This window comes from Trichoplax adhaerens, genomic scaffold (genome assembly GCF_000150275.1).
Source record: "Trichoplax adhaerens TRIADscaffold_13 genomic scaffold, whole genome shotgun sequence".
NCBI classification, from domain to species: Eukaryota; Metazoa; Placozoa; class Uniplacotomia; order Trichoplacea; family Trichoplacidae; genus Trichoplax; species Trichoplax adhaerens.
Genome location: NW_002060955.1, coordinates 1002125 through 1021241, shown reverse-complemented (window position 1 = coordinate 1021241; position 19117 = coordinate 1002125). Strand labels below are relative to the sequence as shown.

Below are 19117 nucleotides of genomic sequence, written 5' to 3'. Positions count from 1 at the left end.
GCGTAGTAGTAAGTGCTAAATTTTTTTAAAAGCTGATCGAAATTAAATTGATATATGAATTAATAGCTTACTGCTTGAAAATACTTCCAGTCAATAAAAAGTACATCAATTTAGGCTGACTCAATGTTTATTCGGTAATGAGAGCTAAGTTTAAATTTAAATTTAATAGCTAAATGAATGTTAGCATTGCATACTCTTAAGAATAATATGAAACAATTGTTGGATATTTATTTTAAAAGTTACAGATAAAATCATAAAATATTTTTAATAACGCTACCTCTAGTGCTATTCAGTTAGTATCTTTAGAATCGAAATAATCAAAAAATAAATGATACGGTAAACAGTAAACTCATTTTGCTGTTTAAGAACTTTAGTTTATGAATTACCGTTCATACCATCGCCAAGATCATCAAAGTAAATTGCGATGGCAATTAATTTCAATTTATTACTTTCATAGCTTTACAATAGTGAATATGATTAATGTAAGATAATAAAATTACAGTACTAATAATCAATTCTACACGCGCACGCTCGCATTCGGTAAAATGTATATTTAGTGATATAAACAACAGCTAATATTTTTTAAGATTCTGTTAAATTTTATAACCATTAATCGTCTAATTGACACAGTAAAGCTACACCGCGGTCAATCCAGTGACTAGGTGGCTTATCCGATTGCATGTAAATGGCTAGCACATAGTTTGTTGAATGACCTAAATGGATATAACGATTGTAGAATTTGTATAAAACAGGATTAGCGGAAAGCTACTTTAGAGGCTCTCAGTCTAAAGCAATTTATTCAATATAGTATAAACATATATAATAAATACGCTCAACTATATAAATTAGTAGAAATCAATAAATTGTCATATACCAGTTGTAGACAAAATGCCTCTTCTTGCACTTGTCTTATAGACTGGGCACTCGTATCTACCATTAACATCAATGGAATTTTTCAGTTTCGGTTTCATCCAAATCTGTTGAATTAGTTAATGAAAAGCTCTTCTCTTATATAAAAATATAATAAAATTCTTTTCCAGCTCAATTTTATCACATAGTGCATTCTATTTTGACAAATATAACGTAGTCTCCATTGTGTAGAATCATTTCTTCATATTCATATATATTATGTTGAAAATACTAAGTAATATTAAGGATACTTTTGGAAGACTGTCATATAACACGGTTGAGCGTGATTCGGCTAGGACCTATAACCGTAGAAAAGTTCGTAAACACTGATGCGGTCGCTTCATTTATGATACTCGAGATTATGTAAATTAAATAATGATAATGGGTAGATCCGTATATTTTTGGCATCTTACCTTATCAGCGTTATTCCATCTTGCCCCCTCCAAATATAATCCGTAGACATAGACTCCATCCACCTACAAATATTCCATCCCACTTTTAATAACATCATTAAAAATATGGTTGCACAAATTCATACTAATTAAACTACTTTAATAGTCCTTACCGGCTTAGATTTAGCTTCAAATTTATTGTCAAGAACCTGAAAGTCGAAACTTAGTAAATCTATCGGAATTTTTGCCTTTCGCGAATGATTCTGAAGTATGCCTATAATATAAGATATCATGGTAATATAGTTTAAAGTAGTAATAGCTATAAAGATATGTAAAATATCCATTAATATCGTAGCCATCGTAGGGATATAAACATAAATTATAAGTTGTGAAATAACTGTACAAATAGTTGATAAATTGTCGGAATTAGTGAATTGAAACTGGCATTTTAAGAATTATTACCGGTTAAAAATGACTGCGTAAAGTAGAATCCTGATAACCAGTAAACGGTAGGATGTCCATTAGCTACCCATTCCTTGATATTAATAATAAGAAAACAGTCATTTAAAATCAACAAAGCCAATAATTTAACTTCTAATATGAAAATTTAAGCCTATACTGATCTACCTGAAAGAATTGTAATCTAGCAAATAAATCTAGTATGTATCCGCCTAATGGTTTCAAAGATGGATAAGATTTTTTCATCCAAGCATTTGGAACCTGTCAACAATTAATGAAAATCTAATTAGATGTGAACCATGGATAAAAGAAATTCCCCAATGGCCGCGGCATGAACGTAAAAACCAACAAGAAAGATTTCTATTTAAAATAATTTAGTGCATTTTAGTTAATTATAAGCATTTCATTCACCTTGCCAGCTAATAAGCAATCAAATGCACTCTCTAATTCAGCGGACATTATGATTTGACCCTAATAAAGATTTCAAAGAGAATTTAAACTTAAATTTAGAAATTCAATTGTGTTCCAAGTATGGTTTATTTAAAATTCAAATAGTTTACTTTGATAGCTTTTTGCATGTTTCTTAGACTAGATTGGATTACAGCAATTAGCCGATTGAATCTATTATATAGTACATAATCGTGTAAGTACATTTCGTATAAATGACAGCTTTATAAGAAATAGAGCTCTAAAGTGGTAGTAACTGCGATCGATACCTTATTATTTCTTGAGTCAGAACAGTATTCATAGAATCTTCATACCGCACTGGATATGAGGTCTACAATCAATAACTTTATTATTACAATTTCATCGCGAGAGATTAACCAATAACATAAAATTATCGAGTATTTTATAAAGTAGATTAAATCCCTGGAATCAAGTAATGGAAGAATTTTTAGTTTTTTCGTCTTACCGTTATATCTTTAACGGAAAATTCATCGGACATATTTGACAATATATCGGAGCACATATCATAAACAGTATCTTGCGGTGATTTTCCTTTATTAGCCACCTTAAGTAAGTATCGCAGTTAATTTTAAGCTCGAAAATTTTGCTTTCTATAATTACAAAACTTGGATTTTATGACTTACCTCACGTGGTTGTGTAGCTAAAACACCAGTGAATAACTCTTGTGTATCTTTTAGCTCTCGTGTTATATCGGCATTTTCGTGTAATCCGTATGCCTTGCAAATAAGAAATGTAAAAGCAATCTTTAGACTCGAGGATTACTAAATTTATTATAAAGAAACTACAGAGCATGATTGCAAGCTAAATAGTAAAATTTGATGATCAAAATACAAGTAGTCTAGCGGGATCGTATATCCTAGTTTCTTAGTATTTTACGTTATGTAATCCACCTCATAGAAATACAGCAGTACAGCAAGGTAAACTGTTACTATTATAAGATTAAAACTGTCCAGATAATTAGCAAGGTAAATTCTTACTATTGTAAGATTTTTTAAAACTGTCAAAATAATTCGCTCCGATTCAAAATAAAACTATTCTTTCATATATTACTAATCGTACGTAGAACATCATGCAATTAGGTATAGACTTCAAATTATCTGCTTGTAAATACCTCTGGATGAGCTGTAAGTGGTAGCGATTTGATGTAGTCAATGTAATGGTTGTAATCATTCTAAATATAATTTTTAAAATATCGATTATTAGGGATTAGAAAATCGTAAGATTGAAGACCAATTAATTCATTCCCACTTACATCTGCAGGAGAATAATACATTTCGTTATTGCAAAATTTGTATTGCTCATCCTCTAGAAGTTGATGATTAAAGAACCTCGATAGTAAACTTAGTAATAAACGGCGATCCCAATCATCAGTAACTCGACCACCATAATTGCATTGACCAATAACGTAGGTTAAAGCGTCCAGTGGAACAACTTCATATTCATTTAGGAAATTCTAGTGCAAAATAGTCCATAATACATAATTAGTAACCCAATGAGTAAGGTTAAGAAGTGAAATAACATCTCTTGAAAGGTCAACATTAAAACTACCTGCGCTTGTCTAACACTAATGTGTAGGTCAGAATCATTGAACTCATACGGAATATTCCATCCTAAAGGACCGAATGATCGTCGTTCTTGTACCAATGCATGGAAAAAGCATAGTCCAAATAATAATTTTCTCCATTCCTGGATTATAGAAGACCATAAAAATTTAAAACTGATTATTATCCAGTATGACGAAAAATCTATCAAGAAAATGCTACCTTTGTCTTGTCACAGCCATTGAAAAATTGCTGATTTGAAATTGGATCCGTTGTGTAAGATCGAAACAGATTTGATTTTAAGCCTTTTGGAATTTCATTAGTCATTTTAACACCTAAATGAAAAGAGAAATTTGTATCCAAAGTTCAAGTTGACGTTAGACAACAAGTTAAAACTTAATGCCTTAAGATTGACTGCTCTGAATCTATGTACATTACGTACGTAGGAAATTTACTTACAGCGTTGTAGGATTGGAACGGGAAAGTGTTCAGAAGGGTAACTAGTTAGCCATAATCTAAAGTTTGCATGAGCTTTATCGGCTACAATTTCCTAAGACGCGATCAGTTTAGATGGGATAGTTAGCTGATAAATCATAGTAGTCTATTTTGCGAAGAGATACCAAATCCTTCAAAATCTCACCTCCTCACAGATTTTCTCTAGTGTTGGTAACCATGAAACTGCTAAATGACAGTTTTGTAAAACAACCCATTTACCGTCTTTCATTGCCTATGAGTTAGATTAATAATTTAGTAACCGTAATAGCAGATGCATTCAACAGTTTTATTCTAACATTCAGTGCGAAACACACTTTTGAATTTCACATTGCAATATCAGTTTGCAAGTTCTTGATACATATATCAAACTAAGATCTGTCATCAAGGTCATAAATTAGTAATTAGGAAATACTTAGGAAGAATTCAATTATTTTATTTAAATTTTTGTAATTCTTCGATGGTTACTAAATTTAGATCATGTTTACAGATTGCTGATTTTTAAGTACCTTTTGAATTAAGGAGGTTGCAACAGGACCTTGACCCTGTCCTAGAGAAATACTCTGACAATTTTTTCTGCCCGGTCCTGTAGTAATAGTATCCAAAAAAAAGAAATTAACATCATGGGTAATAAATTCTGAAAATGAAAGCCACAATTGTAATTCAGTCTAATTATAATCGTAACATTGCATGTCTCAAACCTGAATCGTCTGCAAATTTTAGTAATAAACTTAATGGATCTGCACCAGGTGACAGAACAAATATGAGAGGAACAATATGACTTGATTCTAAGAAACTTCTAGTTAAATCAAATGCTGGTGGTTCAACATATTCTTTGCCGAGGTGATTAATAATATATTCCCGAATGGCATGAGGTACCTAATAATTACATGAACATGGTAAAAGTAGAAATAGTTTACTTTTCAAGTATCGGTTTTACATTTATCATTTTAAAAATTCTTCGTTCAAGCTAAATGTTTCGATGTTTTGGATTAAATGCTGTCGTTCCAGTTCTATATTTTTATGCTGACCTAGGCCATTTATACGAGCAGAACTAAGTTCTGTCAGATAAATGTATAATACTCGTCCTAGTTCATAGTTCTTATAATTCCTACCAGCATTAATGTTTTAAAAGTATCTTAATAAATAATAAAATTACGTACTTTGTCTTTTCTAAAGCATCTTAGTACAATTAGTTTTTCAAATTCTGATAGTTTTTCATTCCAGGGTTCGGGCAATGGCTCTGACTGAGGCTCCTTTGAATTGTAATAGCTCTCCCATGCTGGCGTCTAGGGATACGATATTTTCAGATTCTTTACTTATACAAGTTTAATGAAATTATTAACAGACTATTTAAAACTTAATGAATATTGCTTTTGATCAAAACTGACTTACATTGGCTTCAAAGTGTTCAACAAATCCATCAAAGTTGGATAAGTTGTTGCAGCCTACAATGTCTGACCATGATTTCTCTGCCAGCCAATCGGATGCTGGGTTTTTATAGGGATTATTAATTGAAATATTGCCGGTCAATAAATATCGCCACTGGCCCTCGTTGAAAGCGTTGCTACATAATGTATAAAAGAATTAATTTTAAACAAATTTAGGTTAGCTGACCAGCCGCAATCAATGAATAAGAACGACAGGAATGTTTAGTACACATAAAAAGATTTAAACCTATTCTTTTCAATTCCTATGCAAAGCAGCAAAGAAAATAAGATTTTATCCTTTTCAAATAAGGATCTGCTAACGTTCTGATAGATACTAAATTTGGATTAGAAGATTAAAAATTAATATATTAAATAAATTTATTCATTTCAATAACCTATTTCCAAGTCAATAGTCTTAACACATCTTCTAAACTAAAGGTTAGCACAAATGCTATTAGACCCTACCTATATGTAAAATGTTTATTTAATGCTGATATTCGTTCGTTTAGTTCATCTGATCCCTGACTGTCCCGGATAGACTTTAAGATACGGAAACGATCAATATATTATGATTATTAATATCTTATTAATTATAATTATTAACAAAAATTTTAATGATGATAAATCCATCTACAAAATGTAGAAGTACTCGATTTACGTATACAGTATGCAATTTAAGAAGAAATACCCTGATAAATAAGTTTATAAACCAAGTTAAAGAGTATTGATACGTGGGTTCAATGTTGGCTAAGTCAGATATAATAAAAAATAGTACTGCAGAGTGGTTAGCCACCTAGAGTAGCAAAGAATGAATAATGATGAGTAATTATTGTGCCTTCAAAGAGAATATTTTATTATTTTTGTAGCGGTTTCAAAGTCAATTAAACCCACAGGTCTTAAGTATTCACGCGCTTCATCAATTTCCTTTTCAGTTCTACTTGTAATTTCCTCTTTATCAGCGATTTCTCTAGCTAGCACTCGACTCGATGACAGGATCTTTGATGATAGAAATTTTATAATTATCAATTAAGTTAGAGAATATAGGATCAATCAGAATATCCTCTTTATATCTTATTAAATGTTCCCATTGTGAAAGTTTAGATGCAAATATTTTATATACCAATCTCCTTTAAAATGCCGTACGTGCTCATACGAAATTTTACTCCATAATATTCATCTCTATCTCATATGAATTAATAATCTGATTTCACAAACTGAAAATGTACCTCAACTCCAGTTTCATCTTCTAAGATATTTCCTTCGGAAGACGAAAGTACTTCTAATATCTTATCTTCGATATCTTTCAGCTAATAGACATTTACAATGAAAAGTTTAGGAGAAAAGTAGATGTCCCTTTCGTTGTGTAGTAGCTACTGAGTATACGAGTATAGGTACCTGTTTACGATTTTTAGCACTTTCTTCAATCAATGCATTTTTCTTTTCTTCTAGCACTGGCTTTTCTTTAGCAGTCACTATGCTTAGCATCTGGTCTTCCAACCCAGGCGCAGTAATTACAAAATTTAATACATTTACCTAAAATTAAAGTACTGTATTAGTTTTTTTATTGCTGTGTTTAACAATCGCTACAATTGGCCAGAGATAGATACCCTTATAGCAACTTCTGGTAGATAGTGTGGATTTCTTAGGCATGATGTTATATAAAATCGAAAATCCTATCATGTAGGAAATTTATAACAATCAGTTAATGCCCAAAGTATAGGACTTTATGTTAAGTATTTTTAAAACTTATCCCTGCTGTTACTCACTTGCGAATACTCAATGATACTGTCGCCTAAACGGATATAGTCAATGTTATTCTAGAAAATGAAAAAAATCAAATTTCGATAACATGAGATTACTTTCAATATATAGGAGAAGCAATCCTAATATCCTTACTCATCTTTTTATAAAATGTAAAGCTATAGAACTGATATTACATAAGCAAATCAACTTACAGGAAAATTGAGGTATAATTTATTAAACAAGACTGAATATATAAATGTTTATTTGCAATTTAAATAGGACCATTTTATAAACCTAAGATTAGAGCACATGCCTGCTTGAATGTTAGCTTCAGTAAAAGAGGTTCTAATGCTGGATCCAGTTCTTCACCAACATTTTCTAATAAAATTGGTGTACCAAACTGCAAAGCAACGGCGAATCAAATTATGATCATCTATCTAAATTGAAAATACGCATCCATTTCTAGCTACAAAAATGCTTTAGTGATGAATTAGCTTTTATAGCGAAATCAAGCTATTAAGCTATCAAAATTGTGTTTCTATCACTCCTTAGCTACCATGGTATGACTTCTATGAAAATGAATAATTACCGTATTAATTGGCAAATATGCTATTTACCTGTATACAATTTTGTAATGTCCTCATGTAATTGGAATCCGTCAACTTAATTACCTATAAGCACATATCAAAAAATTTAAATAATAGTAGCAACATAGGCAATATAAGCAAGATTTATATGAATGCTAATATATGTTATAAAAAGCAGTGCAAGTTTTTACATGCAAATTATTTGGTTTCTCTAGATTTTTAATCCATTTATTGGCTTGATTTTGAGGATCAATCATAAGTGGCCACCTTTGTGTGTTCATAACAATCAGAGCGTTCTCGATGGAGAAACTGAAACAGGAATACTGTTTTATTAGTAATAAAATAGGCATGTTGTAATATTTCAATTCCAGAACTATTCCATTACAATAAATATCGTCCAACAGTCTTATTAACGGGCGTCATATTTCAAAGTATAGTGTGTGTATATGTCATAGCTGCGTCTATCCTAAGGATATTGATGTGAAAACTACCGTGTGATATACCCTGAAGCTAACTTCAAATCCTTTATTTGTATTTGTGTTAAGACATGCTTTGCTTTGTACAAATATAATCCTTATTAACTACTCAAGTTATTTCAATTTATTTAACTTAAATTATCTCCAGCTGATAATGAACTGGCTTTTGCAGTAGTCAAATAGATTGCAAGCATAAATTTTGGTAGAAGGTAGCGTTACTAGACAAAAAAGAAACATACCTGTCTACTGGTAGCCCGGTTAAATGCCAAGTTTGAATTTTTACTGGATCTCCTACGGCTTTTTCTAACGAGAATGGCCGCGAGAGCGGAATATCTCTACCTCGTACTAAGTCAATCCAGGTTTGAAGACACTCCTAATAAATAAAGTCCACGATTGGTGCAAATATGCAAATCTTTAGCTTTGTTCATAAGATACATTATTTACTCCAACTGATGAGAAAATCGAATTAATATGGAGAGATAACGATTCTACAAGCGCTAAATTAGGAAATTACCTGGCGGAAATGCACCGTGAAAGGGCCTAAATAAGCAATAATAGCGGAGGAAAGTAATACATCGCCAACTATATTGAAGTAATTATAGCCAAGTTCTTTGGCACATCGTTCCCATCTCTCTTTTTCACCTCCTAATCCACTAATTAATTTTTCTGCTCGAACTAATTTCTCTCCAGTCATTTTAATACTGTCTTCTAAATCCTATTGCATAAATAAATTAGAGAATTTTATTAGTTTAAAATAGAGGACTAATACTTTCATCTGAAGCGTCGTATCTATTCACAAACAAAATACCTGTTTTTTATTTATCTTTGCCTCAAAATTGTCGTTCAGTAAATCCAATTTATCGACAACAACTTTTAGTTCTTCTCGCTTATGTTCTAGCTGTACCATTTGAGTTTCTAATTCTTTCTCGGCAGATGCTAAACGCGCTCTCTTGGGAGCAACTACTTTAGCTACACGATCATAAATTTCCATTGCTCGAACCCAACGACACATGCCTTCTGCGGCTGTCGATGCATTTTTGATAGCATCTGGATTGAAATCTGGATTATTAATATAATTATTTCGTATCTTCTGTATAATCTTAGCTGAAATATTATCTTTATCAAACTCTTTCAAAGAATCTAAAAACTTTAAGTCTCCCATCACTTTTTTAGATGTATACCACCAATCATCTGCTAGCTTGTTGTTCTGAGCTGGGTCTGGGCGTCTTTCGCATTTCACTCCCTACAGAATAATCGCATTAATCACAATTTTTGCATCTAGAAACCATAAACGATCATGAATTCTGATATCATAGAATATGGTTTTATTTATTCATTATAGCATTACTTACTTTCATAATACAAACAGCTTCCATGACAAGTTTAACACCATTTGGTGGATTTTGCATAGATTTGATGGTGCTGATATCTGATTGTTTTAACGTATCTAATGCTGAAATAGCAGCATTAAGCGCTGGCAAAGCTACGGCAAGTTTTTCCTCACAATCTTGCTATAAATACAAATCAATAGATATGTGACTGAATCATATTTAAATAAAATTTACTAACAATATCGACAAATATACAATAGCCATGGATTACTGCTAAGTTACTGCTAATAAACCTTAATAGCTTGTGCTTCCATAGCCGCTTTATTAGCTACCGCTTCTTCGGCTTCTACAACCTGTAGAAAATGGTACGATTACATTCAGAACATTTACGAATACATTTTATTTAACATTTTAAACGCGATAGCAGTATAGCATCAAACTGTTATGTTATAAACCAAAGAATAGGTTTTCATTAGATAAGTAAATTAACAGAATAAGTGTCTCCAAATATAAACGAACTTTTCTTTTTCCATCTACTGTTATCTTTTCTTCCTTTATATAATCGATCAGTTTTTCCGTCTCCTCACTAGTATAAATTAGCTCAGGCCTCAAGTTGGTCAATTCAGTTTGCATTACTGATATCTAGATTGCAGTAAATAGAATAAAAATTAATTTACCGAGTTATTATTATTGGAGCTCACCTAAAAGCATGTACTATTCTAACCTGAGATGAAGCAAAGTCAAGTTTCTGCAAGCCAGTCAAATAACGGTTTTTTAATGTAAGGATATCTAATCTTTTCCTGGCTAAAAGGGTCTTAAATAATCGTATTAAATCTAGATAGGATGTCGGTGTGACATAATTATGTCGTCCCAATGATTCCTCGTATCTATCAAAAATTCATTATTTACATGAGCTTAAAAAGATAACTTTGAATAAATAGTCTTAAGTTCTTTATAGTGTTTACTCTACTAACAACAGCCAAATTTAAGTATGACTTAAGATACCTATTCGATAAAGCCCGAATGCTTTCATGAAAGTATTTACACAAGCTAACACTTTCCGTTCGGATCCTAGAATCCATTTCTACATCATCTAAATAATAATTAGCTACCATTTCCAAAGCATCTTCAGGCCATACCTATTACAATAATAATTCCCAAATTAAAGAAATAGTCGCAATAGTATATAAGTTTTGGTCCAAATCCTTCAAGGTAAATATCAGCTTACTTGAAACCAATTTATGGTACAACAGTTTATTAAAGATGGAAACATCCTCAGTCGATTTCGGAATGTATCGCCGATAGGACTCATTGCGATCACAATATGTAAATTTTGACGAATACGCTCAATAAATAAATTATACATAGAGGACTGAGTGGCTACTTCAACCTTAACGCCGCGTTCTTGCGCTACTTTCTGCATCTAATTTTGATGGAAAATAATGATTTGTGAACTAAATCATTTATTTCACCATACAAAGTATTCGCTATTACTATTTTTCACTAGGTGAAATCGTTACTTAATTTAAATATCATGTGCTAAATTACCACACATCAGTTATACCTTATCTATAATTTCAGCTCGTTCTTCTGCATCGTAGAGATTGGGGATATCAGCCGTATTCAGTAATGTATTAATATCTTCTAAGTAAGATTCTTCCTACATATTTATCAGATATTGTTTTATTCCGATTTATTTCCAAATTGAAGACTAATAATATTGACTTAAACATAACTAATTTTTGCTATAGTGCTACGAGGCAATCATTTTAACTACTAGACATCTCATGAAAAATACTATTTTAATTAGTTTCACGTAGATAAACAATAACAACTGAATTGAAACCGTATATTAGAGTCATAAACGAAAATTTTAAACTAGTCCAAATATGTTATACCGCTTTTGCTACAGTAGTAAGATAGACATGAGACTATAGCTGTAGTTACATAAACTTGCCTTTAGTTGATTGTCTGCCAATAGGAACACTGTCGATTTGCCGTTTGTACCTGCATCCTGTAACATTTTACGGATATCATCCCTCCAGTCGTGAAATGAATAATTTCGCGTAACTTCTATTTGAAAAACTTGATGGGAAGCGATAAAAGCCGCCAATCTAGTCACACTTCGCCGACCACAACCATCAATTCCTACGATCAAAAACAATAGGAACGAAATAATTATAGTAAATATAGGAATAACCATAAGGTTTCGATACAATTATAATAGCTTAAACGGTGATAACATTTACCGACGAGCAGAGCATGGCCTTTCGGCTGTAGAAGTATCCTGCTGACTCTCGATATGTGTTCAATAGCGAATCCAAATAAAACTAAATCCATGGGCGCTTTACTCTCCGAATTGTAATCGTTCAGAAAGCGGCCCATAGTCTATAAAGGATAGTAAATTAAAACAGAAATTATCAAAATATGCGATAAGCAGTTTCAATATTAATTTCAACTGCAAAGTTTTTTGAAGATAATTAAGTTAAAAAACGTTTTCGCTGATATCACTTAAGCTAGACTGTACCTCCTTCAATTCGGAAAAGTCGGTTACTTCATCGTATCCTCTTTGGCCACCATCAACATAGTCACCAAAATACAATCTGATTGTGTAATTCAAGGCCAGCATTAGTGCATGTTTTGAAAGAATTCGTAAAATAGTTATCGCTGCAATTAGTATAGAAAATTCTTCGATAACGCTACAATATATTGAAGCTATGCTTAGCCCAGCCATTATTTCAAAAATAGCAAACTACCATTAAAGACATTAGACATGAATATTTAACTATTTTAGTATTTCGTAATAAATATATGCACAGCTTTAAAATGATATTTTCAAATCAAGATTGTATTATTGATTCATATTTGAAATGGTGCGAATGTTACAATATGTACTTTCGTAGAGTTTCATCAGTAAATTCAGAGCCATTATCAATTAGATGAGAAAATATTTCTTTAAATTTGAGTTTAAATTGCATTCCAACACATTTCTAGAGGATTCAAGATAAAGTATTTTATATTAGGATTAGTTAGATAATTATTATATCGAGATACATTAAATTTTGACAATACTAAGGTAACTTCATACACAATCACCTCAACGAGCTCGAAGAAACATTTACGATCTTTATCATCGACTAAACGATCATAAAATACGCGATAAACTTCATGAACCCACAAACGAACAATTTTCGATGCTGGGTTGCTACAGTTATTTAATGCTTCAGGTTTTAGAAGGAGAAATCCCTAGGATATCAATTAATTGTAGATTTTAAGAAATTTAAGGAATTAGCATTAAATTATTAGACTCCAAAAATTCATAGATAAGATTAAATTAATAATGCTTTGATTACATTGAACGCCGCATCGACCTAGGCACTAATACTTATCGTCAATACATTTACTTACATGAATTACGCGAGCGAAATCGCGCAAATTGAAAACATAATGAGACTTGGAAGGCGTTGGCAGAAAGTGGGATACAGCGAGATGGTAAATCATTTGTGTAGCATGAACAACAATCTATGAATAAATAAGTAAACATATTATACCGAAGCTAATGCCATTAGCTACTTCGAAATTAATTTATGGTAGATGATTCTACTCTATATCAGTTAAAATCCTAAAAAGACTCGAAACTGATAGTACAATTTCGGTTTAATTTACTATGAATAATTATATATATATATGCACAGTTCAATTTTGCACAAGAGAATTATCGATGATCTCAAGATGAGTCTAGACACTATATCACATTATACTTTAAGTTAGTGCAAGTGGCTACCGTACTGAATATATAAAGTGAAATTAATTTAAAATAGATGATTCTATTATGTGATAGTTAAAATTTGATAAAACTCCAAACTGATAGTACTGTTCCCTTTTAATTTACTAAGAATAATTATAGATGATCTCAAGATGGGTCTAGACGCTATAACTTTACCCTTGAAAATTTTTTCAAACTATTTTCAAAGCCTCTGTTGAAATGCCAATCGGTTACTGCTTGAAAAATGCTCCGCATTGATATTTCATCATATGAATCAATTCCGATAATATTAAAATGGCGTAGAAAGCGAGATGAAACCATGTTTCGACCTCCACCAGGGGGACCCATAGCTGCCAATACAATCCAATCCACTGGTGTTAAGATACTATTATCTTTCCTACAGCAACAACCAATCGCAGAATAATGATTAGTGAAAAAAATTAAGCGAAAAATTTCAAATTTTAAATGTGAATAATATACTGCCGGCATATAATACCATCTAGTTGCATTTGAACTGCGTTAATATACGTATTTACCTATCAAACCAATACTTATGATCTAAAAGCTGTCTAAGTAACTCTATTGGTGGCTGTGCACCATATTTTTCTTTCATTGGCATGTTAACATCATCGACAAAAACGACCATTTTCCTACTTAGAGTTGGTCCATAAACACCTCGTCGTCGCCTGGATTAATCATAGGATTCTTTCATTAGTTCAGATGATTAATCAAGTACTATTTCATTATAATTGATTAATATTCACCGATCTAATTTTGACATGAATAAATCCATAGTTTGTAATGATGAAGTGCGAGCTGAAAAGTTGATATTATTTGGTAGATAGCTAGGGATAAAATTAGACAGAATTAGCATTGAAACCAATTAAGAACATTTTGGGAAAATTAAAAAAAGCTATATGGATATTAAGGAATTTAGTCCAATCAGTACCTCTCCTTGGGTAAGTTAATTAAATGGTTAATAACTACTGCCGTTTTGCCCGTACCGGTAGGGCCGATAAACATTAAAGATTTTTCTTTCTTTATGAATTCATTTAAGAAGAATTCCTGTCGAATCGTTTCCATTGTTGGAACAATAATTTCATGAATCTAAAAAATTTCCAAAGAAATAGTAATCATGGTTTTAGGGCTAAACTACAGTAACATTATTGACAAAGTAACCGTAGCGAATACAGCTAATAGGAGTTCAAAGTATCGTTTATATTTTGTTATTGACAACTTAAAAATTTGATTACGGACTTAAAACTTTATACATCTACGAAGCAACCTATTTTGCTTACATTGGCTGTTGCTGGAATAGGAATATTTTCACGGGTATGTTCCCATTTCTTCCACATTCCACCAACATCAGATTTTAAGTATACATATTCGTAAATAGAGCCGCGGTTTGGATATTGAATGTTTTTCGGCATCTTCAAATCTTTTGGTCTGAAATCAAGTTTACAACACCATTTAAGGAAAAAAAATCAATCGAATTCTCTCCGATGCAGTAATGGTGCATGTAATCAATTTTAAGACATCGTTGGAACTTACAATGGAAAGTTTTTGTTAGTCCCAGCAGCTAATGGTTTAAACCATTCATCAAACCTACAAGAAATAATTGGATATTATTAATAATGGTAAGAGAATTAATTATAGATAGATTCCAATTTCCATGTAGTGATGTCGCTTTTACTTTGCACGGCTATCTCCTTCAATAACCGCTCCGAGGCTCCATACTAAAGCGAACTGGAATAAAGCTTGCAACCATGCACGAACTACATTATCGGGTCTGCCGTCCTCATTAATATTATCTGATTCAAGAGTTAAAGGATTAATATTGGAGGGCGTAGGAGATACGCCATCATTTTCTCTCGATTCCTGTTCTTCTTCAATAATTTCTTCTAATTCATCTTTTTTTGGAGGTTCGTGTCTATTTCAAAAGTCAATATAAAAATGGAATTTAGTGCTCATTTTTCTGTAAGCCTTGCTTATTCAACAAGATGGAAGAAATAAGTAGTAACTTCGATATGCGACAACATGAAAATATCATCCGATAAAGTTACTATATATATTTACCTTAATTCTTCAACCAGACAGTCATAGAGCTGAAGCATAGACATGGTCAAATGCATTGATGAAACCTTAACAAATTGTCGACAATTCTGCACGTAATCCAGACATGGTGGTAATAACCAACTAAACATGTTCTACAGTAGCATTCGGTAAAGATATGGTTAATACAATTTATAGAAATGATCATTTTGGGATAGAGCAAACATTAATTGATGAAAGCTATATCTACAAAGCGAAATCTGATATTTAACCTCAACAGTTTTGACTTGAGGCTCAGTTAAGGTTTTAGGTAAACAATTCTCAATCCATGATTTCACCAGAGTTGCAGGAGCTAACTGCGAAGGCTCCATATAGATCATACCACATCTAAAAATGATATATGTGGCCATTAACATACACTTTTGTCTATCTATATATTCATCTTGTTCTATTCTTGTAGATCCCTACCTATCTGTATTATTCAATAAATTTTCAGCTGCTACTTACCGACTAACAGTTGCTGGTGATGCTTGTTCAAGATTAGCAGGTTCAAATATCATATTTTGCCGTTGACTCATTTGGATAATTTCACCACTCATCAGACAAAGCTGTTAATATAGGCCAAGCGATTTAGTTAATATTGTCGCTGTTAATAAAAGTTACTAAAACTCTATTAAGTAATGAAATGATAACATGAAAGGATGGGTTTCATCGATATAGATACATTTTAAAAGTTTTCATTAATAACATCGAGAGAGGTAGATAATTAGCTATTTTAGATTGCTATCGAATCTTTTGCTAATTTTTCTAACATGAAACTAACCTTTTTGTTGTCGTCTAACACGGTATTAAGATTTTCGATCCATACAGCGTCAACAGGTCCATCGAATATGCACCATTTTCTGTCTTCTGTCAGTGAAGCTGCCTGTTCTCTAAAGACCTTTGCTAGTACCCCTATAATAATAAAGAATATCGAACGAGGGCGTTAAGCATACAGTTACAATTGATAATATTTCTTCTTATGGCTATGAGATCATTATTTTAATGTAAATTCAATATGCCTCATCAGATTTAAAAAAATACATTTGTGAATAAGTTATTGATTTAATCATTCTTATATATTATTGCTAAGTGATGATTACCATCAGACCATTCGTGGGACACAGGATCAAAGCTACCATATAATTGTTGCATAGTAACTGCTTTAGGATTTATGATTTGATATTGAACCTATATAGAATTAGGATCCGAATAATTTCGATTTAAATTGATATGGCTGTTGAATTATTACGGCAACGACAACGTTCAATACGTGTATTAGCAACTGAAATTAGGCTTGAAAGACTTTTACTAAGCATATACTTACAGCATTCTCCTTAAAGGAACTTTTTGTGTTATACAGTTTAGTCAGAGCTTGTGCTAATACTCGAATGGCAGATGTTTTACCACCTAAGGCATCTCCTACGATCATAAATCCATGTCTTACCAGCATCATCTCGTAGATCTAAATTTTAGGTTTTAAGAGACAGCCATAGTATTAAGAAATGACAACATACATTCACAATATTCTACTATTACTACGTTATTTATCGTATAAATAAGAATTTAATTACTAAGTAACTCTAAGCAAACCATAAGTTTTTAATTTACTTGAACAATTTTTCTTATAAACCAAGGGTTAGACTGCAATTTTTGTTCCTTTATACTGTCATGTAAAGCTGCTTGTAGATCACCATAATCCTTATTTTGCAAGATGACTCCAGGAAAAAGATCGCTAATAATTCCTTCAAACAATACTATATCTGGCACTAAAAACTGTAAACAAGAGTCAATTATTTACGATACTTCCTAGAAGTCGAGTAAATCTCATATTCAAAAAATTTAATTTACGACAACGTAAAGAAAAGGACTGCATTATAAAATGTCTTAAAACACCCATAATTCCTATTTTAAGCTAACCTTCGGTAAATTAACTTCCATAAGAGATCGAAGCAGTAACTTATCCTCTGATTCTTGAGGATGTTTCAATTTTAAATTGCCAGCAGCAAGCAGTACACTTTTAACGGCTCTCATACCGTAATCATAATGATGCTGAGAAGAAAGCTACGAAAGTAGTTTTTTTGAAATTTTTCGATTAATATAACTGCAATCCATGCATATCCTTTAAAGTTTGTATATGTGGAAATGAAAAAAAATAAGATTATTACCTGTTCAGAGCATAAACGATAGGTTGCCACAATTTTGGTGGATAAATTTCTTGCGTCTACAAATCCCATTGAATATAGAACAATTTCTCCTATCATAGCATAATCTGGGATCATCATAGCCACAGTACGGAATAATACCTGAATGAAGACATTTCAGTAAGCATTTTAGTCCTTTGATTATCATGGATATTGCTAATGCATCAAATTGATCACTTAGTAGAGACAGTGAGTATCAGATAATGGCTTCTGCCTTGGTTACCTTTAAATTATCTGGTAATTCAGCTCGTCCAGCATATCCAGGATTCATAGTAATAAAGATTGTACAAGACGGATCTAGTTTTAGCTTCGTTCCTTCGAAGACAAATGTCTGGACTTGTTCAGAGATCGCACGCTGAATACTTTGTATTTGCTGGGCAACAACAGAGAGTACTTCTAATTCAATTCGATTAAATTCATCGAAACAAGCCCAAGCACCAGCTTGCGCTAAACCTTTAAAGAATTTTCCCATGGCTTTGTAATCAAGACCATCAGAGCAATTAAATACGACACACTAATAAATTAAAAATAATGCACACGATTAAAACAAGGTGAACAACTCCATGCTAGTATAAAATTCAAGCAGAATTGATATTGAGTTGGAAAATCTTATTTTTTATAATTGGTTCAACGCTTGTACATCTTATAAAGAAGATTTCGTTTAAATAATTTGAAATTATAAATGCAATAAATGAATTGTATACATAACAGGAAATCGCTATAATGGCATCGGGGATTACCAACCTGTTTGGCAATAGCTTTGGCTAAATCTTTACATGTTTCTGTTTTACCAGTTCCTGCAGGCCCTTCAGGAGCACCACCAAGATTAAGAGATAAAGCGCCCATTAAAGTTCTAGTAAAGAAAGAAAGTCCATCAGGGCTTGCATCGTTAAATCAGTAAAACTGTAATAATTTTAATAGGTGATGTATGATGGGCATTCTATCCTCAAAATTCTCCTGCATAATAAGAATTAGGTGATAAAATGATTCGAATTTTAAGTAGTACTAAAAGGTAGTGCTTATGATAGTCGAATTTAGTTCTATATAAATTTGGCAAGTTGCTATTAAATAACTAACAATAAGAATTCTCATCGAAACTGGTTAAATTTCAGCACTGTTAATCAAGAAGATCGTTGACTTGTTATTGTATTAAATTACAAAAAAATTTGGAAAAGTTTACTCTGATATTATAATTCTTATATGAACTAGTATTATTAGCATTCATTTT

General features: G+C 31.9%; 1 protein-coding gene across 1 annotated transcript in view; it reads right to left on the bottom strand.

Moving 5' to 3' along the window:
* Positions 1-609: 609 nt before the first annotated feature.
* Positions 610-19117, bottom strand: part of TRIADDRAFT_60039 (uncharacterized protein) — a gene marked incomplete at both ends in the record, with an annotated part of 29919 nt that continues 11411 nt past the window's right edge. The window contains 64 exons of the mRNA XM_002115982.1: positions 610-713; positions 875-977; positions 1323-1385; positions 1475-1575; positions 1764-1836; positions 1929-2021; positions 2172-2231; positions 2674-2772; positions 2852-2944; positions 3340-3399; positions 3481-3681; positions 3777-3914; positions 3992-4104; positions 4229-4319; positions 4410-4496; positions 4771-4847; positions 4963-5140; positions 5425-5550; positions 5657-5828; positions 6157-6230; positions 6380-6484; positions 6583-6687; positions 6918-6998; positions 7087-7224; positions 7299-7364; positions 7458-7508; positions 7647-7678; positions 7729-7834; positions 8052-8105; positions 8213-8330; positions 8737-8870; positions 9012-9212; positions 9306-9740; positions 9850-10008; positions 10122-10181; positions 10348-10470; positions 10553-10715; positions 10834-10967; positions 11057-11251; positions 11393-11488; positions 11727-11734; positions 11836-11976; positions 12078-12216; positions 12356-12431; positions 12724-12818; positions 12925-13074; positions 13237-13350; positions 13772-13991; positions 14131-14280; positions 14544-14701; positions 14893-15040; positions 15146-15199; positions 15288-15524; positions 15671-15801; positions 15919-16033; positions 16154-16254; positions 16470-16600; positions 16789-16876; positions 17013-17150; positions 17297-17461; positions 17606-17749; positions 17854-17991; positions 18113-18403; positions 18634-18742. Of these exons, the coding sequence (XP_002116018.1) occupies positions 610-713; positions 875-977; positions 1323-1385; positions 1475-1575; positions 1764-1836; positions 1929-2021; positions 2172-2231; positions 2674-2772; positions 2852-2944; positions 3340-3399; positions 3481-3681; positions 3777-3914; positions 3992-4104; positions 4229-4319; positions 4410-4496; positions 4771-4847; positions 4963-5140; positions 5425-5550; positions 5657-5828; positions 6157-6230; positions 6380-6484; positions 6583-6687; positions 6918-6998; positions 7087-7224; positions 7299-7364; positions 7458-7508; positions 7647-7678; positions 7729-7834; positions 8052-8105; positions 8213-8330; positions 8737-8870; positions 9012-9212; positions 9306-9740; positions 9850-10008; positions 10122-10181; positions 10348-10470; positions 10553-10715; positions 10834-10967; positions 11057-11251; positions 11393-11488; positions 11727-11734; positions 11836-11976; positions 12078-12216; positions 12356-12431; positions 12724-12818; positions 12925-13074; positions 13237-13350; positions 13772-13991; positions 14131-14280; positions 14544-14701; positions 14893-15040; positions 15146-15199; positions 15288-15524; positions 15671-15801; positions 15919-16033; positions 16154-16254; positions 16470-16600; positions 16789-16876; positions 17013-17150; positions 17297-17461; positions 17606-17749; positions 17854-17991; positions 18113-18403; positions 18634-18742 (7903 nt within the window). The remainder of the gene's footprint in view (positions 714-874; positions 978-1322; positions 1386-1474; positions 1576-1763; positions 1837-1928; positions 2022-2171; positions 2232-2673; positions 2773-2851; positions 2945-3339; positions 3400-3480; positions 3682-3776; positions 3915-3991; positions 4105-4228; positions 4320-4409; positions 4497-4770; positions 4848-4962; positions 5141-5424; positions 5551-5656; positions 5829-6156; positions 6231-6379; positions 6485-6582; positions 6688-6917; positions 6999-7086; positions 7225-7298; positions 7365-7457; positions 7509-7646; positions 7679-7728; positions 7835-8051; positions 8106-8212; positions 8331-8736; positions 8871-9011; positions 9213-9305; positions 9741-9849; positions 10009-10121; positions 10182-10347; positions 10471-10552; positions 10716-10833; positions 10968-11056; positions 11252-11392; positions 11489-11726; positions 11735-11835; positions 11977-12077; positions 12217-12355; positions 12432-12723; positions 12819-12924; positions 13075-13236; positions 13351-13771; positions 13992-14130; positions 14281-14543; positions 14702-14892; positions 15041-15145; positions 15200-15287; positions 15525-15670; positions 15802-15918; positions 16034-16153; positions 16255-16469; positions 16601-16788; positions 16877-17012; positions 17151-17296; positions 17462-17605; positions 17750-17853; positions 17992-18112; positions 18404-18633; positions 18743-19117) is intronic.